This window comes from Pelecanus crispus, chromosome 1, assembly GCF_030463565.1.
Source record: "Pelecanus crispus isolate bPelCri1 chromosome 1, bPelCri1.pri, whole genome shotgun sequence".
NCBI classification, from domain to species: domain Eukaryota; kingdom Metazoa; phylum Chordata; class Aves; order Pelecaniformes; family Pelecanidae; genus Pelecanus; species Pelecanus crispus.
The window spans coordinates 117,265,138-117,291,833 of record NC_134643.1 but is presented as its reverse complement, the minus strand read 5'-3'; the positions used below and the strand labels follow the sequence as shown (position 1 = coordinate 117,291,833).

Here is a 26,696-nt window from a genome sequence, read left to right as displayed (position 1 = left end):
TGCAATCTGGGAAGATGTCCATTTCATCCACGTTAAGCCTGTGTCCCCAGACACTGGTAAAAACTAATGAAGCCTCCTCTTTTGAGCGTTGTATCACTGCATATGTGAGAAAGCAGTTTTACAGAGTGGAGCAGGCTATTTTGTTGGTTTGGGGTGTGTGTTTTGGTTTGGTTTTTGTTAAAGGCAAACTAATTAAATTTCGGCCTTTCACTCTGGATGAATTGTCTGGACAGCTTTGAAAGGTTAAGAAAAAAATCCTTTTGTTTTAGAGTAATAACATTGCCAGTTAAACTCCTCCCTTGTGATGAAATTAGAAGAGGGAATATTTGGCCCTGGTAGATAATTATGACATTCATAAGCTCTTAAGTTAAGGGGCTGGGGGAGGGGGTTGCTGTCTGCTATTTGTTTTCAAACTGCTCTAATTTTCTGAACTAGAACAAACACATCACAGCTCCCTCTCCCCAGTCTTAAACACAAGCACTTCCCAAATAAAAAGCTTCAGTCATTCTTCATAAAATGTACCGCAGCTATATTCTTAGAAATATAAATCCTCAACCCACAACTTTCAATATTTCATAGAATCATAGAATAGTTTAGGTTGGAAAAGACCTTTAAGATCATCCAGTCCAACCATTAACCTAACACTACCAAGTCCACCACTAAACCAATTAAGGGGAGAGTAATAATTTCATGTTTCCTGGCTTGGTGGCTGGATTATTTTTTAATGAAAATAAAAACTAGGAATCATTAAGGTTGGAAAGGATCTCCAAGATCATCAGTCCAACCATCAACCCAACACCACCATGCCCACTAAACCATGTCCCAAAGGCAAATGATTCAAGGCAAATGATCCAAATCCAGTCACTGGCTTTTTCTTAGCCATCCACACTCCTCTCTATCTCTACTTTAACATCAAAAAAGTCACAGTCATTATTTAATACTCAGATAACACTGGTTTTCTTAAAGACAAACCCTCACAAACACCACAACCTTCAGCTGATGATGTAAGTGTTCCCTGCCACTGTATCCCCAAAAGAAGATAAATCCCAAGAGCTTTTGGAATAGCCTCTCAAATGATTTGAATCACCTCAAGAAATTCTCAAGATTACTTCAAGGAGGTGCCAAAAATTAAGAAATGCACAATAAATCCCTTACCATGACGATGTTCATTAAAATAAAAAAAAAAGAACCCGCTGTAGAATTTTCTTCTTCCCTAGCAACCTAAATAGGAATATTTTCAATATGCAGATATTTTCCCACTCCCATATCCTATACCCTGCTGTGGATTGATGCTGCATGTGCCTGCTGTTTCTACAGCCAGTTCAAAATCTTACTCGCCCCCCCACAATAAAATTAACTCCCTTTATTAAAAAAAAAAACCAACAAAAAAAAACCAAAAAACCAGAACACCAAGCTGGTTTTTTTTTAAATTGAGACTAATAACAACTTACTATCAATATTAGATTTATTCAGCTTTCCTCCTCCTCTTCTATTTCGCCCTCCCATCTATCCCCCTATAATTTTTAAAACTCAGCTTAACAGCATCTAGAATTTCACTCCATTATTTATCTCCTGCCATTTGTGATAGTAAGATAGCAAAAATTGTGTAATCCTCCTACGCTGCAGTCATCCCACTTCACAAACTAGCTTTCTACCATTCCTGGGTTAGAGGGACCACGTCTCCGTACAGGTTACACCCCGGTGGATCAACGCAAAGCCCGAGGGAAGCTTTCGTGTTCTCCTCCTCCTCCTCCTCCTCCTCCCCGCCGCCCCCCCGGTGCCGGCGACACTGAACAGCCTCCGGACTGCTTCGGAACGGCGGCTTCACGGGGAGGCCTCCAGAGCTCGTCCCGAGGTGGCAAGAGCACAGAAGCGTTTCGATGTAAATTGCGAGCATCTGGCGGCTCTTTGCTACTTATCACCGCGACAAAACGTCTGTACGGTATGAGGTTTAGCGATAAATGCATCGAGGGAGACCTGCGGAGCTGCAGCCTTAATACCTCAAGGCATAATGCCCCCCCCCCCCCCCGCCCTTTTCTCCAGAGCAACAGATCTCACTGCCCCCTCACAAGGCACCGCGTAGCCTCTGGGCGAGACGCACAGCCCCGGCGCTGCGCAGCGCGGCTGCCTGCGCCTCCCCGCCCGCCGGCCCGCTCCCGCCGTGCCCGCAGCGGGGGCGGAGAGGGGCGACGGGGGGGGGGGAGGGGGGCGACGGGGGGGGGGGAGGGGGGCGAAGCCGCCCCCGTCCCGGCGCGGGGCAGCGCCCGAGCACCGCCGCCGGCGGCCGCCGCCGTGGAGCTCTGGCGCCCCCTGCTGCAAGGCGGCGGCACCGGGGGCCGAGGGCCGCTCCCCGCCGCTCCCCGCGCTCCGCAGACACCCAGGTGGGCTTCGGGCGCCCGCCCACCCCCTCCGGCGCAGGCCGGCCAGCGCTCGCAGGCGTCTTCGCAGCGGGCGTCCCGCAGGAGGTACAGCGGGCCCGGCCCGGCGCGGCCCCGAGCGAGCGGCGCGAAACTTGGGCGAGCGGCTGCGGGGCACCGCCATTACCCCCCCCCCCCCCCCCCCCCCGCACCGAGGGGCACCGCGCCGCCCCGCACCGCGCACCAACAGGGCTCCCGGCGGCCCTTCCCCGCGCCGCCTCCTCCGGTGGCACAAACCCTCAAGCAGTCGCACAGGTGACATCCAAAATAAATAAATAAATATTTCAACCCGAGGGAAAAAACAAAAAAAGCCCCAACACCGCCCCCCCCCCCCCCCCCCCCCAGCCACACCACAGCCCCCAAGCCCGTGTTTTACGAAGCGCTGTAGGCATATGCAGAGACGCACGGAAAAAAAAAAGGCGAACGCCAGCCCAGAGGCTCCAAGCCCCGCTCGCCCCGTCGCCGCGCACACCTGCCTCCGCGGCGTTATTTCATGGCAAAAACTCCCCGCATCCGCGCACCCCCCCGCCCCGCCGCCGCCGCCCCCCAGCCGGGGGGCTCGGTGTCCCCGCAGAGCCGGCGGAACGCTCTCGGGAAGAGGAGAAACCCGCGCAGGCGGACCTGGGGTCAGGGCTCTCCCTGGCTCTACCCACAGCACTTCTCTCCGGTCCTAAAAATGAAGCCCACCTTGCCCTCCCCTCAAGCAGACGCGTCATTTTACAAACGCGGTCCCTGACAGGTACATACACAGATATTTAATCGCTTGATCTCCCTCCCGCATTGATCGACCAAAAAAAAAAAAAAAAAAAAAAGGCGAAACCCCGCGCAAAGGAGCTAACTGCGCTTAGCACCTTCCAGCTTTTTTTTTTCCCTCATAAATGATTCCTCTCCCCACCTTGAAGACTTAAAAATTAAAAAAAAAAAAAAGGGGGAGGGGGGGCGATGAAGCAAGTTTTAGGTCCTTTTAATTTGGTTCCAGGGTAGCACGTTGCTTTATTTTATTCTCCGTTTCTTTCCCGGTTATACGTTAATCTCAGCAAGCAGACAGTACAGGTAAGAATAAAAATTTGAGGGGGAAAGAAGAAAAGAAAAAAAAAAAAAAAGGCAGCCCCGCTCCTACCTTGCCCGCTACTGAGGAGCAATCCGAGCAGGTAGAGAGGCAGGAGGCTCATGTTCAGGAGCTGGCGGGCAGTCCCAAGCTGGAGGTGCTCAGCCCCGGCGAACCCCGCCGCAGCCCCGCACCGCGCGGCGCCGCTCGCCAAGTGCCTGCCCGCGCCGCCCCGCGCCGCACTATATCGGCAGGCAGCGGCCGCCGCGCAGGAGGCGGGCACACGGCGGGCCGCGCCGATCCCTCCGCGCTCGCACGCACGGCCGCGCCGCTGACGAGCGCCGCCGGATCCTTCCGCCGCCCTGAGAGGCGGCCGACGGCTCGACGCTTCGCTGTCACCCTCCCCGCCCGCCGGCGGCCGCCCCGCGGGGCTGAGGCGGCTCCCCCGCCGCCGCGGCCCCTGGGAGCCCGCTCCCCCCCCGCCGGCGCCTGAGGGGAGGCGGCCGCTCGGCGGAGAAGCCTACCGGCAAGCCCCAGCCGCCTGGGCAGGGACGGCCGGCAGCGGCGGGGGGGGGGGCGCCCGGAGGGGGCTGGCGTCGCCCCCGGCCCCCGCCGTCCCCCCGGCAGTGCCCTGGCTCCTGGCGGCGCCTGTGGGCGGGAGCGCGGCGGTGCGGGGGCGGTGCGGGCCCCGCGGGCCCCCCGCGGCAGCGGGCGCAGCGTCGGCGGGGAGCGGGGCCCGGGGCCGCTGCCAGCCTCGCCTGCCCGGCGGCTGCGGCTGCGGCTGCGGCTGCTGGGGCTGGGCGCCCGCCTCTTGGCGGGCCGGTCTGGGAGGTCGCTTCTGTTGGCTTCCGTGCTTCGTACGGCGGGGGAAAATACCCCTGCTGTTTACGGCTGCGTGAAATAAAACCCATAAAAAGTGAATTGCTTCCCCGTTTTGATGCCTCAGTGCTGTCTCGCTGAGGATCTTGCTTTGTAAGGAAAAAAAAAACTGCCCTAAAGTAAAAAGAAGAGGAGGTGGATTCTTGTCCAGCTTGGCTTTGAAGAGGTAATTTTTTTTTTTTTTTTTTTTTTTTGGTGTTAACTAAGCTATGGTCTCTAAAGCAGCTTCTACAAATTTGTCACCTTGCCACCTGTATGATAACATGGAAGGACATAGAAGTGGATTTAAATTAATGTGAAGCAGCAGTGATAGTAGTTAATAAAAGATTAATCCAAATTAACACATGCCTAATAATTCTGCCAACCCTTTTTTTGCCCTTTTCAAGAGGATTTGGGTCTTGGGGAGGAGGAGGGAGACAAAGAAGTCCCCTTGCAGAAAACTTAATACCAAATGACATGACCAGTACCTTCAGCTTGACTCTTGCTGCACGGTAGTCTTACAAAATTATGAAATAGAGAAGGAAGAAATTGTGTAGTCAGATCTTGAAGGTATCAACAAGATAGGTGATAAAACTGCAAGTCTTTCCTCAGAAGATGATGTTTTCGGACACTTGGGAACACATGCAGAAAATGCTGGTAGAGGGGAGGCAAGAGCTGTGTGCTGTTGGTTGGTTAATCTGCGCCACACAAATCAGAACCTTATTGCTCAGCTACGCACCATGTGGCCCTGCTCTTGAAACTAAAAATTATTGTAACCCAGTATAAAAAGAACAGGTTCATTTTCATGTATATTTAAGTGGGAATGGAACTGTAATTCCTCATACAGTTTTGGAAATCCAAAATAGGGCAGCTTCAGCAAAGCCTTTTAGGTGAGAACTGGATTTATATTTAGGAGCCATTCTGCTCCCAAATGTTGGGAGAGATGCCTAATTTGCAGAAACTTTTGGCTTGGGCCTTTAGAGCAGGTTCAGGAAAGCTCAACAAAAGGAAGTATTCTGGTGAAGAAGTTTTCCAAGGTAAGAAGGTTCCGCCAGCCCCAGTACCCAACTACAGAAATAGACATCATTAGTAGATTAATATGGGAAGATGATGAAAACAAATATTGGATAAAAACCTTAAAAGAAAAGGAAATATAAATGTTACTGGGCAAAAAGCAAGAAACCCTTACTATGAAGTGGATAAAATGCCCAATTTGTCAAATTTATCTTTGGTTTTAACATGTTTGGAGAATTACCACCCAGCAAAAGTGGAAAAAATAGAGAAAATTAAAGCAGTTTTAATAAATAAAACCAAATAACTTGTACGCATACCTTAACATCTATTATAGTTACAGGCCAAAAGTAGTACAGAAACACCTTGATCTGCACAGATGTGTAGAAGCAAGGACTGAGATCCACGTACAGCAGACGCCCCACCAAGACACAATATGGAAGCAAGCAGGAAGTCTCTTGCCCCACCAGAATGAAACAGAATAGAAAGAATGCTACTATCCCACGTTTGCTTATTTTAAATCATAAATACAATGAGAATTTCACCAGTGTCAGCTCTGAGTGGCCAGTTCTTGCACCTTTGAAATGGGATGAGGATGCTTTGCTTCCAAACAGGATTCCTTGTCCTGAGAAGTCTGCTTAACTGCTTGTCTGCAGCAGTGAACAAAGCCCACCATGTAGACTGACCAGACCATTTTGCTACAGGATTTGGAGAAATCTCGTTTTAGTGCAGCTTCTCAAGGAAAAGGGAAACATGCTCTTTGCCTCTCGGAAGCAATGGAGTAACAACAACAAAAGACGGATATAAATCTCAAAGATAATCACATTCTTGTAGTACTACTCTAAAAGAGAGAGACCTCACTGAAGGAAGAGGCAGCAGCTGGTTCGTCCATCAGTAGACATGTAGCTCCTAGCACTGTCACATATAGCACCTAAAATGTATGTATGTACAGATCCTGAGACCATGCAGTGGAGGAATGGAGAGGAGAGGAGGGGACAAAGTACCTAAGTATGCAGGGCTTCATTGTTTCTGCTGCTTATAGAACAGCTCATTTTTTTTTATCTGTAAAAAAGTGTATCACAGTGAACCACAACAGCATATCACACTGAGGTCGCGCAGAGATTAGAAAGACGTGGAAAAAGTGCTCAGCTTTTCTGCCATCCGTATCTATATGACTCCCGGTGTTTGTGACCATACATTAAATGAAACAAAAGATGAGCATTTCAAAGTGCTGTAAAGCAGTAATGGGTATCAATAACAATACACCTGTAGTATTTGCCATTCTTTGGCTAATGGCATTTGTCTTTAAAGAGTGTGCTGTTTACTGGGGAAGCCTGACATGGAGTTTAATGGCTGTAGTTAGACTGGGGAATTAGAAAACACGGTTTCTGTGTAATATCACATGACTAACAAACATGCTGGCAGAAAACAAACACATTTCCATGCTACATACGTTTTAAAAATAAGACCAGAAATAACCTACAGTGAGCATTATCCCATGTGAACAGCCAAGAGGTGCAACACCAAGAAGTATAGTAATCATTCTGTTGGGGCAGCTGTTCTGAAGGTGGGGAAATCACCTTTGATAGGTTTTCAAAGCAACTAAAATACAACTCCAGTGACTGAAAAGACTTGCCAGAAAAATCTTAGGGGAGAAGAAGGGGAAATATTAGCTAATATTACATACATGTTTGATTAATACCTTAATCTTTCGGAATAACATACGCAGGATCTAAGTGTAACTGTCTGTAAGTTCCCTTTTATCTGTCACACAATGGCCTCCAGCTTTCACAACTGTGCTGACATATGCAGCTTTTCTCCTAAAAAGTTTTACTACATGTGAAGTTAGCAAAAAGACAGCAAGAATTAATTTTCCCCCACGTTACTTACTTGTTTTCGCTCAGTGGGATTGTATATACAGGAGCCTGTTAGCTGGTATGAATAAAAGTGGCAAAATTAGGCTCTGGCAACAGAATCATTTTAAGCTATCATCACTATGCTTAAGTCAGTTTACAAGAACTGAGGATCTGTAAACTTGCTGTGACTGAACTTGCTTGTCAAGAAACATCTCCATGCTGTTTTTGCAAGGATTACTTTATTTTTAAATTGATTGATGATTGCATGTTCAATGCAAATGTAATTAAATACAGAAACTCAAATCTTGGTGATGATTTCATAATGGATATTTATACTGAAATACATGTTTCCCTGTGGACACTCAAGTTGCCAAGAGATCCAGCTGGATTTGCTTACTTGTCTTACATAAACTGAAATGTTAAGGAAGCACCTCAAAATTAGCTGAGAATTTTAGGGGAGCTTATGATAATGGCACCGTTATAGAAAAAGCATAGAGAGATCGTATGTCTAGACATAGCTGGTGAAGAGTTGTAAGGGAATCCGCATGTCCTAGGGCAATTACCAAATGTTTTGGGGACAGCAAATGACAGAGAAAGGGAAAAGAGGAAAGAGAAAATACGCCTTCTTGCAAACCCCGTATCTTGCACTTGCAGGAAAGTGCCTTCTGCAGACAGGGTAATTTTCAGAGGTGCTCATGAACCAAATTGCTGATCATCTCCAAAGTGAGTAATTATCCCAAATAGGATGCTTTCCTATGAACACTGAAAACACAATTAAAGTGGCACTAAGATAAATTATACAACAGTGAACAACAGCATTATTGTCGTGAGGAAATGATGCACAATAATCAAAAGACAGTTTCATAAATGTTTGCACCACTATTATGTTTCCAGCTCTTAACATCTTATGGAGACTTTCATAAAGATCTAAAATCACTATCATTTTGGATTAACATTTTACGAGAAAGAATCAAAAACATTGTTTCCACTCTGTTTCAAGTCACTTTTAAATAAAGAACTCTCCTTCCTGTTAGAGAAACTTAAAATGATCTTGAAATTATTCCAATACTAAGAAGAGGCTCATGGATTTTGTATAGGGAGGATAATTTCCTGTATCATTTCTGGAACTGAATAATGACAAGGGCATGTGTAGAATAATTTTGTCCAGGTAAAGATGACTGCTTAATTTTTGAAGATAGCAAGGTTGCTTGAAGTACAGTGTGCTAATTTGATTACAATATAAAACATTGTGCTGACAAAAGAAATCGATAAGCTGAATTTATATGTCTGAAGGAAGCATTATACGCTTCTATGTCTAGTGCAGCAAAAGTAGCATTTGAGAGATGAGACAAGGTAACTTGTCTGAACCCTAGAGACTGATCTTCATATCTTCCAGGTTACCGCATTTCTAGGCATGTGACTCTATTCCTTAGATCAGTCACTCGAAAGACATGAACTCACAACAGTTACTGTCCTGTCACTATCAGCTTCAGATATTTGGGCAGGATTACGGACACATTATTTATTTTACCTGAGAATGAAACTGCCAATGCTAAGGTGCTCCAACAGGCTCAAATATAACTGCCTGCGTTTTCAGCAACATGGCAGTTGTGTACTTTACCTCTTTTATGGGTTGCTTATGAACACCCTCACACACTTTTTTTTCATGTTAGCACCCTTCTTTCCTATGAGTTAGCAGTGTTTTATTTTGTAAAATTTCCAGAGCAAAGATTCCTTTTTTTTTTTTTTTTTTTTAATCTGGGAATATTGTGGATGCTACCAAGCAATGTTTCATAAATTACTACATTTCCTTAGCTCATTGGAACTGTCACCTTCATGCCTGACAGGTATAAACACCTGCTTTTGGTTACTGGAGTCCCACCAGCCATTTGTTACCATCTCTTAGATAAAAAATATTCCTCTATGAACTGTATTACCAGATCATGCAAGTATTACTATCTGGTTTAGTGCATTATCAGTTGAGTTAATTGAAGGGACCTTCAAGAATATTTTGTTACTGCAGCACTGAAGAAAAGACAACAAGATTGGCTGGCCTTAGCCAAGATGTGTAGAAGATATTTCAGCATGTGGAATAGCAAAGAATGGTTGCTGCATGGTGAGAATTTGAAGAGCAGTTGTTTTTAAAGTGGTTGTGTGTGCAAAACAGAAAAGTGGTTGTGTGTGTGCTCTTCTGTGGCTGTGAAACTTGTCCCTGAAGTGCTTTGAATCATGATGAATTTCAGAGATATTCAGAACAAAATGTAAATCACACTTATTCAGCTATCCATACTTTCATTAACAGCAAAGACTAAAACCATACAAAACCCCAGACCAAGAAAGAAAAGTTATCTATAGAACGTAAAATTAGACATAAAGTGAAAATTAGAAAGTTTATGGATACCTTTGGGTTACAGTTCTCTATCATGATGCTAAATGTGCTGCACATTTTAAGCTCTGCCCAGATTAAATAGCGTATCTGGGATTTGGAGCCATCTGACTACCCCGATCCACATCACTGTCCCAGTTTTCATTGGAACTGGGTAACTGTTGATTTATATGTGATACTAGTAAGCAAGGAGGTATGATGGCTGATACGAGGGATGTCAACAGTCAGTGAAACCTTTATGGAGGACTTAGAAATAAGTCTTTGTTTATATACATTAATAAGATGGGAGGAAGGGAACACATATAATTTTGAGTATATTGATTTCTCCAAGTGATAAAAGAACTGTGTCCACATCTCCAGTTCTCAACATGGAGAAAAGGTCATGATGAAAGTGTTCAGCTGTGAATTTAGGAAGAGATTATCAACTAAACAATGATGGAAAATTCGAAAGAATGTGGATTTTAACTACAGACTCTTATAAAGGCATGTGATCTAAACCCCATAGTTTATACCAACATTTATCTTATAATTTAATTTGAGACCCACAGCTTCAGAGGTTCTTATTCATGAAGAGACATCTGCTCCTTTACTGAGATATTCTGAGCTCTTGACATCTTCTAGCATCTTGATACAGCAAGCAGTTTCAAGCGTTAGCCATGTTGGTTACACATTTTCTTTCATTAATTTTAAATTTGATGGGTTTTGAAAGATAGCAGTGCTCAGGCTGGTTTCTCTAGATGCTGTATATAAGAATAAGCATCCTCCTATATCTTTTCTAAATGGGGTGATCTCAATTTATTCATTATCTCACCTGCTTTTCTTCCTGTCTTTCTAATATGTTTTTCATTATCCATCAATGTCTGTTATAACTCTTAGTAAGCTAAGGAATTAAGCACAGTACTGCAGATGAGAATGAACTCCTGATTTATAGTGAATTATTTTTACACCCAGAGACAGTGGGTTTTTGACAGCAACTATCTTGCTCACCTTTCAACTCACTTCAAAGACAGATTGCAATACCACACATATCTTCCATTTTTTTTTTTAAAATTGTCTTTATGGAAAAAAAATTAAATAAATTTCCAAGATCCTTAAGTAGAACAGGCAACTCTTTTTTCATTGCTTTCTTGTTCAGATTTTCAATGTAAATAATGAATGCTTTCTAACAAGTAACCATTTGAGTTGGCAAATGTCAGGGCTTTATGACATTTGTCTTAAAAAGGGGGCGGGGGGAATCTTGTATTGTTAAGTAAATCTATGTTATCCAAAGTACATAGATATATAAAATAGGATTTTGCTTTGGAGATACATAATTTTCCAGAGGGTTTTTTTCATCCATTCAAGTTGTTGTTTTTTTTTTTTACCCACATTAACAGAGTGTGGTATAGCAAGAACAATAGTTATGGAGCAGTAAATCTTGTAAGGCACTAAAAATGCTCTAGGCAAGGAAAAACTTACTTGGAAAGATATATTACTTAAAATAGGGAGGCAAACAACCAATGGTACATAGATATGTTGGTGAGAATTGTACTGAAATTAAACGTATCTAAAATAACGGTTGTTTTTTCAATGCATTTGCTTATGCCTTTTTATGATAAATTTCTCCTGTGTAGATGTTGTTACAAATAAATAAAAGGAAATGAAAAATAAATTTTGAAAGAGAATTTTTACACCAACTTTAACAGATTTAAAATTTGAATGCATTTTTACAATTACATGAATAATTAATTCAATATGTTGGTTTGGGAAGGGTTGTATTTGGGAATTTTATCACACAGGGAAACATGTTCCTTAGCTCTATGTGTAACAAGCTGAAAACTTGAGAAAAATCTAGCTGGGAAATGAACTTTAAAATATATGAAGGCCTAAATTTTCCTGACTGTTTTATGTGAGCAGATCTCAACCTTGTCAGAGCCTGACTGGCCCTGTGAAAGAATACAGATCTCTTTCTACTGAATTACTTGTAAAATGAGGTCCACAAAGATCTAGTTTCCAGTTTTTTCAGTTCCTGTTTTCAGGTACACATGATATTTATACATATATTCAGTCTCTTTAAACTTGGACTATTCCATTTATGCCCCAGAACAGCTGGAAGCACAGTAAATGAGATCGGTGCTCAGAATTAAGCTCAGGTCATCCTTCTGACAATTTCTGCTGTAATTTAGATGCAACATTTGACAATATTTTTAAAATTATAAGAAACATCTCTTACTACTTCATAGGTAGAAGCTTCTGAGTTCTAGATACATTCTTGGAAAATAAAAAGAACATTTTAAAATTTCACAGTGGCCACAGATAAGGCATGATGCTGCAGAATACTTACATTAGTGCAGAAGAAGCAAGATCATCAGGGAAAACAAGCTAAGAAATCTTTTTTTGCCATAACTGTGCCAATAACGCTGATGAAATCATCAGTTACATTTTGACAAACAAGAAATCAGTGTACTGTACATATTGCTGTGCTGACTTGTTCTTCATAGGAAAAAGAAAGGGCGGAGGGTTGGGAAGGATCAATATTTGTCAGAAGGAGAGTTAGAAAGGGAAAAATATTATGTAAGGGATTAATAAAAATTATTTTTTTAAATATTTTTCTTGAGGATTTTCTGGATTTTTAATTTAGCAACTCAGCAGAACATAACTAAAGCCTATAGAAAGAATTAAAAACTGTTTTAGGACAGGATTGTTCCCTCTACTTGAAGAAATATAAGGAATCAAAACCCATTGAAGGGGTATGGAAATAAAGAGGAGTACCTCCATGGCATTGTCTGCTTTGGACCCAGGGTATTTACTGAAGTAAAAATTATTTTTTGACTTGGGACTATCCGTGTTAGTGGAAAAGTTCATAAAGGATCATACGCAAAGTTTTTATCAAAATTTCCTTTGCAGAAGAAAGGAATTAGAAAGTTACAGTAGAGGTGAAGAAGACAACTTGGCACAGAAGGCCCTGGGAGTCCTGGTGGACACCACGCTGACCAGGAGCCAGCAATGAGCCCTCACAGCAAAGACGATCAGCAACCTCCTGGGCTACATTATACGGGGTGTTTCCAGCAGATCAGGGAAGGTGATCCTTCCCTCTGCTCAGCCCTGGTGAGACACATTTGGAGTGCTGGGTCCAGTGCTGGGCTCCCCAGTACAAGAGAGACAGAGGTGTACTGGAGCAAGTCCAGCGCAGGGTCACGAGGATGATTAAGGGCTTGGAGCGTCTGATATATGAGGGGGGTCTGAGAGAGCTGGGCGTATTCAGCCTGGAACAGAGAAAGTTTGGGGGGATTTTATCAGTATATAGAAATACATAAGGGAGGACAGGAAAGAAGGTGGAGCCAGACTTTTCTCAGTGGTGCCCAGTGACGGGGCAAGAGACATTCGGCGTGAACTGAAATAGAGGAAACACCATTTAAAATCAAGATAAATCTCTTACTTTGAGGATGGTTTCCTAGAGAGATTGTTGAGTCTCTATCCTTGGAGATAAAGGTGACTGGACAAAGTCTGACTGGACACAGTCCTGGTCAACCTGCTTTGGCTGACTCTGCTTGATCAGGGGTGCTGGACTAGAGGATCTCAAAAGGTGCCTTCCTTCCTCAGCCCTTTTGTGATTCTCTGACTGTCATATGATTCCCAAGCTACAAGAGAATTCCTTTCTCTTAGCATCCTGGTTGCCTCGGGAACCCTTCCTTCTATTGAGTGACTTCAATGATGCCACAGATAGCAGCCATAGAGGTTGTTGAGAGGTGTTCATGGTTTTTCATTTACCTTAATTGCAAACTAAATCTCCACTTGAAAATGTTTAAGCACAAGAAACATGCAAGTATTTCTTCCCTTTTTAATTCTTAATAGCATCTTTGTTGTGAAATTCCAAGCAGTCATAAATAATGATCACTATGAACTCGAGTGGTATTTTACATGTGTGATGAATTTAAATAATAGTAATTATTAATAAGCTCCAGAAAAACTGGCAATTATTAAAAAAAAAAAGAACTAGTAAAGAAGCAGGAATGACTCTTTGATTCAGGCCCATCATACTATGTGTTAGGAATGTCACTTAAAAAAAAGCTACCCTTAACAGCTCAGGCTGTCTGTAGCTCCAGTAGTAAAAAAATTTTGCAATTATGGAAAATTATGAGATATCAGAAACACTATCCAATACTTTTGGTTTGCTCTCATGAGACAACTCTAACCAAATTAATGGTTCAGCCCATTTTTAGGGGTAGGGCAATCAGCCTTATCCTGTGTTATATATGCTATTGCACAATAAAACTCTTCTCAGGGTGATTCTTTGATAAGGGCTAATAGATACATTCAGTTTTAACCATTGATATTAATATCTCAGTCCATTTTCATTATTTCTGTTCATTATTATTCCATTTTCTCTCTTTTTTTTTTTTAAAGCTCTTTAGATGAGTTGTTAATTGTTCTCATGGTATTTTCCTTTAATAGTCTCTATTATAATTTTGTTGCCTTAGCATCCTTTGATACCCATAAAAATATAATTTGCCTGCTATTTGTGATTGCAGTCCATGTTTGGTCTTTATTTTTATACTTCTGCAGGCCAGGTTTTGGCCAGACTTTCACATTAGCTGCGTACTCAAAATATTTTTCTGCCCCAAGTTATCATCCACAGTACTAATATGGCTATTGAACTGGAGCATGCACTTTTAAAAAACTTTCTGATGGCCTGAGGATGTGAGAAGTATGTGCTTACTCTCCATAACAAGAACAGACAGGCAGCTCACTGAACTGACATGTACAGAAGATGGCATGGTGATGCACAGTACAGCTCTAGTTCACATGTTGGGGTAGATCTGTAGTATAAGAACACATAAAAATAATTCTAGAAATCTTAATTGGCCACAATATTAACATTTGCCAAGATATTTTCATAAATATTGCAACTATATTTGCCAAAATCTCATTAACAGTACATACGACTTGAAGCCAAACTTTCTATTTCTCACGTGTCATTTATTTAAACTGTCTCAAAAATCACAAACCTGACAGCCAGTAATATATTGTACAATGGCACTGAACCTTTCCTCATTATTTTATTGCCCTTGCTTGCAGCATTTCTACTTGGGAGTCAGCTTGATGGAATTATTTTGGTGTTCTAATTGCAGTCTAAATGTGATTTGGAAATAAGGGTCTGGATTTTTCATTCTGTGATCAAGAAAAACCTCCTGTGGTGTCCAATGTGATTTCAGACTTTTTTTCTATTCACAGTCAATAAGATTTGCAGAGCTGAGAGAGTGTCTTTTCGTAGATAACCCTTTCCATGAAAGTCTACAGAGCAGTCGTTCTCTGAGGGCTCCTCAATCCTTAGGTGCCTTTTGAAGGAAAAGAGAGGGAAAATGTTGGAGATTTTGCTTTTGCTTTGGCATTAAGACCCAGAAGGTTTACAATAATGTATTACTGAGACTCCTATGTAAAACAATGTACCCTTTTTTGTCTAGGTATTGGTAACGTACTTATTTTCTTCTCATCTACACATTTTCTCATTAAAAAAAAAAAAAGAAAAAAAAGGGGGAGGGGGTGGAAAGCTAAGCAGATACTTTTTTTTTTACTTTAGTGTTGAAAATAATTTCTCTAACCAGTTTAACTGCAAAGTTGTATATCTATATTTTTATAGCTATACCACTTTAAATACTAAAATGATAGAATTTCCTAAACACTCCATTCCATGATCTGTGCACACACAGCATTCAAAAAGAGAAAAAATACTAATCTAGAAAAAAGAGTATTTCCACAAAAATATCGAAGTAAATAGAGAGTCAAGGCCTCTGGAAAATTAAGTTTTTATATATGTTGAGAACAGCTGCAATATTTTCACTTAAGAGTCTACAGTTCAAGAAAAGCAAGTATTTTACTTTCCTGTGTGTACTACTAGTTATATGCTGAGAGGCAAATGACTCTTAAATGACTGAGTATAAGTACTTATGATCTTTCTGTTTGAAAACCCTCAACTGGGAAAAGAGATCCACTTTCCCTTGAAGACTAACACATGTATTTGCTGAGGTATGTTCACATGTAGGAAGGAGGTACCCTTGAAGAGCTAAAAAAGGAAATGGATTTTGCATTTAATTCTAATTGTTGTCAGCCTTTTTACAAGTTTTATTCCTGGAATATAGAGTTCCACTTTGTGTATTTTTTATCATTTCTAGCTTGGACAATGGAGTCCTGATTTGCTTGGAATACAATTGCAAATCATGGAAGCAAAAAACTGATTAGGTTGCAAAGGACCTCTGGAGGTCATTTAGTCTTCCCTTTTCTAGTTAAAAAGGGATAATTTCAAAATTAAATTAGATTACTCAGGGCTTTAGGAAGGCTACAGAGGGACTGCTATTCTCCTGAGTAGCAAATACAAGATAGGTGTTTAATGGAGTTGTGGTTTATTAAGTAGAGAATCAGTGACAACTACCATGCTCTGCATTAGGTGAAAAGCATTTTTGAAGTTTTTCTTGCTTTTTTAATTTTTTTTTTTTAAACAGCAGTGAATTTAGAAACATCTGAAAACACTCTGGGGTAGGAACATCGGAATTACCACAGAAAATTCGTCCATTTATTTCTCTATTATTTATGCATTGGTGGCCAGCTCAATGGATGGCTCAAAAAAACTCCAAACCAGCAGTAGATAGTCTGGTGTAAGTCCAATACTTTCCAAAAGCAATAGCTGACAATTGCAGATATTCTTGTTCACATGAAAGATTCATTCATTTAAAAAATCTCTTTAGGTTTTCATCTTTAGCAAAGCTTTATGGCGATGCATTTGATGAAGTTGTATAAGAAAGTATTTTCTTTATTCATTCTGAATTTGCATATGTCTTATTCTACCAAATATAAATGGTGTCATGGTATGATTTACACTGCCTTCCATCATAATGTATATATTAAGCAATGCAAGGACAATATACTTTCTCTTGTCTGAAAGTATCTGCACCTGTAAATTCATCTATGAAAAATGAAAGGTATGCTTAATGATAAAATAGTCAGATGTAAACCAAACAGCATTATGTCAAGTAAGGCTGATTACTTAGAGGGTATCGGGGGGGCAATAGTCTGAAAAACAGAATGGCCAAGCACTCCAGAGTTCTGGACAAAGAAGTGCAACCTTCTGCCCCCTTGACTGCCATAAGAAAGGCTACAGTACAGATCGGTCTCCCCAGTTTCAAATATCGTAAGGTCAGATAATCTGTTATAGTCTTTTTCTGAATTCATATGCTGTACCAGAAGGACACTGGGCACTGTATCTCCTGAGCAGCAAAGAAAAAAGAGGCTCACAGGACCTCGGTGCATTCCCATCCACAGTCATATCCACAGAGAGGAATTCTTGAGAAATCAAGCTATTTTGACAGTACTTTCAACCGGATCAAACTTGACGTATTTGAGGTAATGGTATATTATTATCACTCTGTTTCTATTTATTCTTTTCCTATAATTTTAAGTCTTAAACTTGATTTCTGTCTTCATCTGTAAGTTTCTGATTCTTGCTGTTGTTCTAAAACTATTATTTTCTTTGTGTCTCACATAAAGATAGATACTTTTTTATGATCAGTTGTTGATACCTTTATGAATGAGTTCTCCAATGATATGAAGACCTACCATTACAGCAAATTACGTCTTTCAACTATACAAAAAGAGTACGATTTTTTTTTTTCAAAATGCAGCTAAATCATAGCCAGGGTGGATTTTAATTCATTAAAGGAGATAAAAGGTTTTTATAGCTGACAAATTAAGGGGGGGGGGGGGGAAATTAACCTATTAGCAAATGTTCTACATTGGATTAGCTTTACCAAAAAATTGACTGAAGAATGATGTTTCACTAAAATAGATATAAAAATGATATAAAAATAGTTTATTTCAATTAACAATATTAATTAGAGGCCTTACACATGTAAGAAATTTCTAACACGCACATTGGCCAAAAAACTTCTGATTGGCCTATGAAAGGACTGGAACCCTCCATCTTGTTTTAGGCAACAAAAAGGGCAGCGTACCCACCATTCATGAGAATATAGCAACCCAACGTGATTTCAGTGCTTGTGTCTGACTCGGCAAATGGCCCTTTAACTTAGTGAGATTTGTGCAAATGGGTGCTTATCTGAGTTCCCAGAATATTAATTAATTTCAAGTGAGAAGATGAAGTTTTGAATTAAAAAAAAAAAAAAAAAAAGACACAATTGTGCAATGAACAGGTCTGGGAGAATTCTGTATGTGTGTGGTGCACTGTAATTTGTACCTTACTACCTTTCTGCTGAGGAATACTATAACAAAGAACAAAAGAGGTTCTTTTTGCTTCAACTTCCAGCCTAGAGACTGTGGTTATGTTTGCAAGGACAGTTTTTATTCTCTGAAATGAAAGAAACAAGAAGAAAACATAAAATAGTCCATTAAAACCAAATTCTTCTGTTTGCATCTGGGCTGCTTGTCAGGAGCAGCATGCCCTGTAATTGAAGTTAACTAATCATACCAGTACACATGTGAGTAACTCTGCTGCTCTACTGTATTCCTCTAATCCAAGAGATTAATAAAAAATAAAGCAATAAATTTAATCAAATACCAGATTACTGGGGGTGAGAAAGAGAAAAAGAAACTGCTGCACAATGTTTGGTCTTAAACACCTGAATAAGAAAAGTGGACCTGTGACTGCTGGGGTCATTTTCAGGAACATACCCTGGTCATTCAGTGCAACATTGTTTTCCATCACACATAATTTTCACACCCTGTTTTAAGGGCACTCTTCAATTATCAGTTATAGGAATGATCTGTTGAATTCCCTGAACTGTGTGCAGAATGTTTATTTCTTAGAATTGTCTTAGGCTTTAACACACAAACAAAACAGGTGGTTGCCAAAGGCATGGAAATATTAAAAGCAGCAAAGAGTTTACTGACTGAAAGAGAAACTGCACTCCATGAAGATCACATTTTCTTTAATTTCTTCTTGGCAGTAAAAATCTGAACTGAAGTTGGTTTGAGAAAAAGTAGATAGAATAGTGAAAGGAAGAAAAGACAAGACACGTTTAGATACTCTTTTGTGTCTATCCATTACAGGACAGAATGATTCATTTTGAGTAGCATATCAATATTTCATTAGACACAAGAAACACAGTTTTTAACATTTGGTAGAAACAAGCTGTATTAACCTATTCCCTCTGTTACTGAAGAATTGTCATTACAGAATACCTGTACACAGTGTACCACTATGTTTCAATCCTGTATCTATTCAGGATTGCTCTATTTAGGTAGACAGAAATATGCACATATATTTGTGCCTCCATGTGCTTTTATGTGACTGTGTATGCAGGTTATGTTTAAAAATGATACATAAATACATATTTATGTATGGAGATATATATATATATAAGGAAGAATGTATTTATGTCAGTGTTCTTTCTCCCTGTTTGTACATGGACTGCATTCTGGAAGCAATAAGGTGATTTCTCATGGATTTATTGGGAAGAGCCTTTTTGGACCAGTTACAAGTTGGAAAAAAATCTGCAGCAGAATTATGCCCATCCTTCAGCTGGTAATCAGGTACAAGGAGACTGCTCCTCCTGCTCCTCAGGAATAGAGTGAATTAGTCCTATAGTTTAGAAAGTGATGTAAATTAACTTTGCCATGGAATATATAGACTGGAGTATAATGGGTTAATGTACAGAGCCTTTAGGAGAACTGTAGGGGCATCTGCACTAAGAAGAACATTGCAATTACTTCTTTAGATTTTTAGAGTTTCTGATTAAAATTCAGGTCACAACTGCAAAAATTTCAAAAATTCGTATTGCCTCAGTAGACACACTGAGGATTACTTTCTCCTTCACCTCTACTTAGACCACAACTTACTGCATTTTATTATTTCATAGCATTGGCATAGGAACGTAATATTTGGCTTTAGTATCAGTCATCTAACTCAAATATTTCCTCCATACTCTCTTTCTAAGTCTTAAAGGGAAGAACACAAATCAAGCATTTTTACTAAGACTGGTGCACTCTCACTAAAAAGAAAGGGTTTTCAGGAATAGTTTTGATCAAAGATGCATGTAAAGAAGTTGCTTGTTTTTTTTTTTTTTTTTTTGACTCAGGAAAGATGACCATAACAGGGGAGACACTGGTGCAAACCAACTGGAAGGGAAGAAAAGCATAAGGAACAGCCAACTGCACCTCCAGTTTACAGTGCCTCTAATGCTATTTGAATGTACCAGATATAAAAAGCCGTCCTCAAAGAGGCACGCTGCAAAAAAACATTCATAATTCAAGAGTAAGAGCTCTGTGTGAAAAGCTTGTCAAGATTGGCGGCCTTGGGGAACACCTGCCCTGGTCTGGCAGAGAATTCGATGGCATGGCATGCTTGCCCAGGAAACAAACTCAGGCACAATAGCAGAATTTGAACTATTTCCTGCATCAAAGGTCACAATCAGATCTATCATTAGTGTATAAACTCTATACTCACATTAAAACATAGCTGTGGATTACAGACCTTCCCTGGTTTTTGGTCTGCTATGCTGTCTTTAAGAAAGCTGTTGACAGGTTTAGTGGACAAGAAGACTCCAGCATCTGGAAGAATTACTGACTCTTTTGGAGTGGACATGATTAAAGATTAATAAGTTCTTTTATCTTTTATATTTCATATTTCTTTTTCTGTTTTATAGGATATTGTATTTTTCCTCTGGCTGTATAGCAGATACTGTTTGTTACAATTTGCCTTTCAAGCATAGGGGAATATTGCAAGCTAGTATAGATGGGAATATGGGAACTAAGCGCTGCAACTTCTGTTTCTCCCCTGCTTTTTGCAGCCTTCATGTTTAAGTTTTAGTGCATCTGCACATGTTTAAGCCTTCATTACACAAGCATACACCAATAACATGTATTATCCATGTGCAGTTCACATCCTCTGTATGCATCTACAGCTGAGGAGCTACAGTGGGGATACCATAATCATGCAGTGAAAACCTCAGTCCATATTACTTCAGCTGAATCCAGCTATTCAATTAAAAGTTGGAGATGACTATTCAGTTAGATAAGCTGCTAAAATTAGATATCTCTCCATGACAGCATTTGCTTCTCCTTCTTTTGTTGTCTTTTCAGAAGGACTTTGTCTGGAAATGAAAGAGCTGAGTTACATTTTGCTGCTCTGATTCATCCTGAAGTAGAGTTGTACTTATGTGAGTTTTGATTAGACTCTTAATGCAGGAAAGTCTCTTCCATAGGGATGACAAAATCAAGCCTTTATGATATTGCTAATCATAAACACCTTGGGCCAGGGGTTGCTAGTTTGTTTGGTGTTTCATGTCATGATGTGACACAGTGAGGCTTTGGTTGTGAGAAGACCTCACACAAACAACAACATAACTTGTTTTCCTTTCCTTTCCCTCACCTTTTCTTCTCCAAAAGAAACACTTTAAAACAATTTTGAGAGAGCAATATTCCTTGCCAAAAGTAAAGGGCAGTTTTCTCAGGCAAATAAAAAAATAAACTGAATTACTGAGAAGACCAGTTCAGATTTGCACAATGCAGTACTTCATGTTTGCTCCCTGTACTATTTTTGATGCAGAGGCAGTCATTGACTACATTAAAAGCGTGGAAGTATGGCTCTCCAAAGACATCACTGAATTGGCAGAAAATAGAATCAGGTTTTATAATTGGGTAGAACTGGCATTTGTGAAAGCATGCAGAGATTGGAAGGATCTTGGGAAAAAACTACATATTGGGTAAAATCTCCATTGCTCAGTATCTGACAATAAAAAGAGCAGGGTAGTGATGAAAATTTGCTATGAGATACATAGCATACGAAGCACAGAATACCATTACACAACACTGAACACAGCAATTTGAAAAGAGTTGAAAACAAAAAACCTATATATTACTGCAAGGCTAAAACATACATATTAGTGTAAGGGCATCAATTGTTTTAATGTTTAGTTAATTGTTTAAAATTGTTGTTAAATGTTTAATGTTTAGTAAGGTGGTCTCTACTCAGAAACATTTATATTAGAGACATCAAACCAAGCAATTTAAGGGGTAACTAGCTATATGTCAATCTGACAGTACTGCTTATGCTTACATTACAACCTTGAAATGTAATTGTTATCATGTAATTAAAAATTCAAATGTAACACATACATGCACAGAAAGGAATACTATATCAATTATTTTTTCTAGATTTTGAGATTTTAAAGTATGTAAAAATATATAAACATAATATATAATCAGAAGATTATCTTGTACTAGAGGAGCTGTTATGCTGAAGGTGGGAAAGGTCACAATATAAAGAGCTTGAAAGAGCTTTTAAAACATTGTTCTCTTTCTTTTCCGATAGGTTTGCAAGGTTAAATGGCAAACCATATAGTAGTCATAGGGACTATTATTAGTGAATAAACAGGAAACAATACTTACATAAATACCTTATTTGTGAGAGAAACACATTGTGATAAACAGAACAGTAAAAAAAAACCAAAAAAACCAAACCACCACCACCACCCCCCCAAAAAAAAAAAACCAAAAACAAACAAGGAAACAAGATTACATTTCTTACAGCTTGATTGAGACTTAGCATTTATGTCCAAGAAGTCAGCTGGCTTGCTCCAGTGCCTCAGTTTCCTTTTACTAATATGGAAATAATAGACATTACTTCTTACAATGTACTGAGAGCTTAACTCATTAATTATTATAGAGCATATACATCTTCACATAAAAGGTATTACTGAAGTGCAAGGGCATTATTATAATATAAAAAGAATAAAGTGTGAAACATAAAACACTTCAAGCACAGAAAAGAATGGGAAGTTTATAGAATGAGGCCAAAGGAATGGAAAAACAATTTTAAAGAAATGTGAAGCCAAGAATGAAATAGTATTACTGCAGAAATATTAAGGAGAAAGGGAGTTTCTTGGAGTACGTAACCCTTCAAGAGACAGTAGGGATAGTTTTTTGGTAGAGGTGACTGTCACTGCAGGCTATTTACTTGAACTTGTTGCTTCAGCATTCTCAAAGGAAGAAAAAAGGCTGAAGAGAGAACTTACAACAGGGAAACACTTATACCGAATCAGAACAACAGCAAAAAATTGAAGGAACACAACATTACAGGAATAAAAAAAAAGAACAATTTGAAAAAAGAAATGTATCTAACACAGACACTAAAATCAACAGGACCCATTATAAAACAGGGGGAAAAACAATAAATGAGATGGCGGGAGCCTTCCCAATCAGAAGTAATAATAATAATGAAAAGCAAACAAAATCCATCCAAGTCTGGAGTTACATAAAGCAAACAAGATAATGCTGAGTAAAGGTAAAACAGAGAAGAAATAACAGCAACATCGTTTATCAGGATGGTTTCACAAAAGATGGTGGTGATGAGCAAATTATACACAGGATTTGTCAGAGAAATTTTGGACAGAATGTACACCCTTCAAAGAAACCTTATGAAATCTCTATTACATGACCACACAAAGATGGCTTTCAGCACGGTCACCTGGTATTGCAGGAGATATATGCAGTTTATAAGGATAAAGAGCTATCTTGAGGAGTAAAGACATAGCATGAGTGAGAAGAAACATGCAGAAATGGATATATATGACAAGTGTGATACTGCAAACACCAGTATTGGGTCCTGTTCTTTTCACTATTTTGGGGAAGAGAAGGATGTTCTATTTAATCACAAAATATAGCAAGGAAGCAAAATGAACAGCGGCGGAAGACAGGAATTAAAAAGACTGCAGAGAAGAGCAATTACACTTAAAGTAGCCTGAGTAGTAAACCAGCTTAAATTAAATTAAAATGCTTTTTTTTTTTTCCCCAGAGCTAGTCACAAAATGTTATTAAAATATAGTTCACAAACAAAAATACAGAAGTAAGTATTAAAATAAAATTTTAAATCCAAATTTTGGAAAAAAAAATCATCACATTCTTTGAGGTTTAAAATAGTTTGGGAATCATACTTTTTCTAGTAGTGAGGACAAAGTAATTTCATGCATGCATGCTCAAAAGATCAAATGAGGACTGAGTATCTAAACAGTAAAAGAAATTGTTATAAAAATCTGATTTCTTTCAGGACAAGGAATAGTTATTTTATGGGAAATTAGCAGATAAGTAGAGTAAGTAACTTTCATAATAAAGACTGTATTTTGGTCCAAAACATTGTGGGCATTTTACTAAGTCAAGACAATAAGTTGACCATTATTGCAGGTTTCTGGTGTCTTGCAAAGGTATAAAGTAAGCATTTCCTTGATCTGTGATAACCAGTGATTATGACAACATTATTTGTGTAAGTGAAATGAAGAAATGAAGGGGTGGAGAATCTACTCATTTGAAAGTATTTCCCCCTTATCAGCAACAAATTAGATTTGTAGCTTTTTCCCTAATAAGCTTATTTGCATTTTGCAAATATTACATAGTTGTAAAAGTATACTGCCTTATACCATAAGGTTCAACCGTCGTCATATGAAAGGGGAATAGTAAGCATCCTTTTCAGACATTCTATTTTTGATTTTGTCTTTCTCCATTAACTATTTTTGGAATCAGACATTATTTGGGGACATTTGAACCGTTTGGTAAATAATTTCTTTTTTCTTTGAGATATATTTGTAAATTGGATATATATCCAATTCTGTGAGGTACTTGGGAGTTAGTCCTGATTTTGTTTTACTTCATTTTTTTTGTTTACTTTCTACTTTAATAAGAGCCCCTCAGAATCCCTTTCTGTCGTTACATTGCAATGGAAAAAATACCAGGTCCTGACCCGTCTCTGCTACTGCTTTTGAAATATTTCTAATAAAACATGTTAGTGGAGAACTAGAATGAAAATGTAGCAAGAAGTAGTCACAAAATCACATTGCTGAAGCTTTATAGCATTATGACTAAGACTTCTAGCATCCAAGGTAGCTTGAACTAGTATGAAGAAGCAAACTACTTGCTTTTTTAGTTTCTGTGTAAAAGAGCTAACACCTGAAGTGACTTTTTACATCGTATCCAAGCAAACCATACAGTTCTTTAAAGTACGTTGTGCTGCTAAGAGAGGCAGCCAAAAGACGCAGCAGTTTGTGGAGCGGGGCACACTGGAGGGGACACAGAGAGGAGCAGGAGGTTCTGTGGAGGGCAGTGTCCCTATGTCCCCACATGCAGCAGTGGCGGTGAGGCCCCGCACGGCACAGCCCCCGCACCCCTGTACCCCAGCTACCCCGCCTGTCGGAGGACTCAGCTCCACCCAGGTCCGAGAGAGGATGCAGTTCTGCAGGGCTGGGACTGTGGGGACGGCAGGGTCCTCCTACTGGGCCTGAGGGAGATGCATCCTTGCCTGCAAGAGAGGGGTGCTGGCATCCCCAGGTGGAGGGGCTGCAGGAGGAGGACAGCAGCCTGCACAGCACCAGGGGTGGCACAGAGGTCCATCTTCTTTGAGAACATGCAGGTGCAAGGAGAGCTTCAACCCCCAAGTGTACCCATGGAGGGTACTGCAGTTTGTGCTTATGGGGTTAAGAAATGGGTATCCCCTGACAGCAGAAGCTGGAGGGGTCTAGCACCAGGACAGCTCCAACCCCCGCTGGGTTGCAGATGAGGGGCTGGGAGCTGTGTCCAGCAAAGTGCCAGAGGCAGCAGCACCAGGAGAAAAGCTGAGGGATTATGGTAAGAGACTCTCTTCTGCAGGGGACAGAGGCCCCCACTTGCCAACGTAGCCTGCCTTCCAAGGCAGTTTGCTGCCTGCCAGGGTCTTGGAGTGGGGACGTCGTGGAGAGGCTGCTGAGGCTCATCCAGCCCTTGTTCAGTTACTCCCACTGCTCTCCCATGTGGGCACCAGCAGTACAGCTAGGAGAGACCTGGAATATATCAAGCATGACTGCACAGCTCTGGGGGAGAGGGTCTAAGGCAGGTGGTGTGTCTTTGATCCTGCCAGTGAGGCAGAGGGGCTTGAGGAGGAGTGAACAGATCTTGCAGGTCAATGCCTGGATGCGCAGATAGTTTTGATGACAGCGGTTTCTCTTTTATGACCATAGGACCCTTTCTGGGGATGGTGGACTGAGAGAGAGATGGGATCCACCTGACCAAGTAGGGCAAAAGCATCTTTACCAACAGGCTGACTAACCTGCTCAGGAGAACTTTAAGTTAGAAATGATGAGGATGGGAGATGAGCACCCACATTGAAGTGAGGAAGTGGTAGATCTGGCTGACAAGTGAAAGGAACAAGATGATGTGGAAAAGAGAGACTTTGAAACCAACAAACTGGGGCTGAAAGGGACCCAGTTCAAACATATGCACATAATTAAGTGCTGAGGAGACATCTTGATGGGGGAAGATCTCCTGCCTTTTCTGGGAAATCTGCACAACTGGGTGCCTCTCTGAAGTGCCTGTACACTCACAGATGGAGCATGGGGAACAAACAGGAGGAATTAGAGGGGCACATGCAGCTGCAAAGCTACCATCTCATTGGCATGGCAGCGATGTGGTGGGATATCTGACACAACTGGAGTGCTGCCAAGGATGGATATAGGCTCTTTAAGAAGGATGGGCCAGGGAGGTGAGGAAGGGAAGTTGTCTTTTATGTGAGAGAGCGGCAGGGATGCATTGAGCTCTGCCTTAGGAGGGGTGATAAGCCAGCTAAGAAAGAGCTGGTGGGTCAGGCTTAGAGGGCACACCAATGTGGGTGACACTGTGGTGGGTGTCTGCTATAGACTGCCTGATCGGGAAAAAGCAGCTGAGGCCTTCTTCAGACAACTGGAAGAAACTTCACATTCACAAGCCCTGGTCTTCATGGGGATTTTGAACTACCCTGATATCTGCTGGATGGGCAACACAGCAGAGCATGAGCAGTCCGGGAGGTTCCTGCAGTGTACTGATACCTTGAATGGGTTTCTGGAGTACAGTGATGCCTTGAACTTCCTGACACAGGCAATCAAGAAATAAAGAGAAACAAGAAGGACTTCTACAGGTACATCGGCAGGAAAAGGAAGACTAGGGATAATGTGGGCCCACTGCTGAATGGGGCAGGATCCTGGTGACAAAGGACATGGAGAAGGCTGAGGTACTCAATACTTTCTTCATGAATCCCAGGCCCTGAGACTCATAGGAAAGTCTGGAGCAAGGAATAATTACCATCTGTGGAGGAAGATCAAGTTACGGAACACTTGAACTGACTTAACATACCC

At 40.8% G+C, this 26,696-nt stretch overlaps 1 protein-coding gene across 1 annotated transcript in view; it reads right to left on the bottom strand.

Annotated features, from left to right (window-relative positions):
• Positions 1–26,696, bottom strand: part of NCAM2 (neural cell adhesion molecule 2) — a 487,115-nt gene that overhangs the window by 329,026 nt on the left and 131,393 nt on the right. The window contains 2 exon segments of the mRNA XM_075712794.1: positions 3,538–3,727; positions 3,729–3,827. Coding sequence (XP_075568909.1) covers positions 3,538–3,727; positions 3,729–3,827 — 289 coding nt within the window.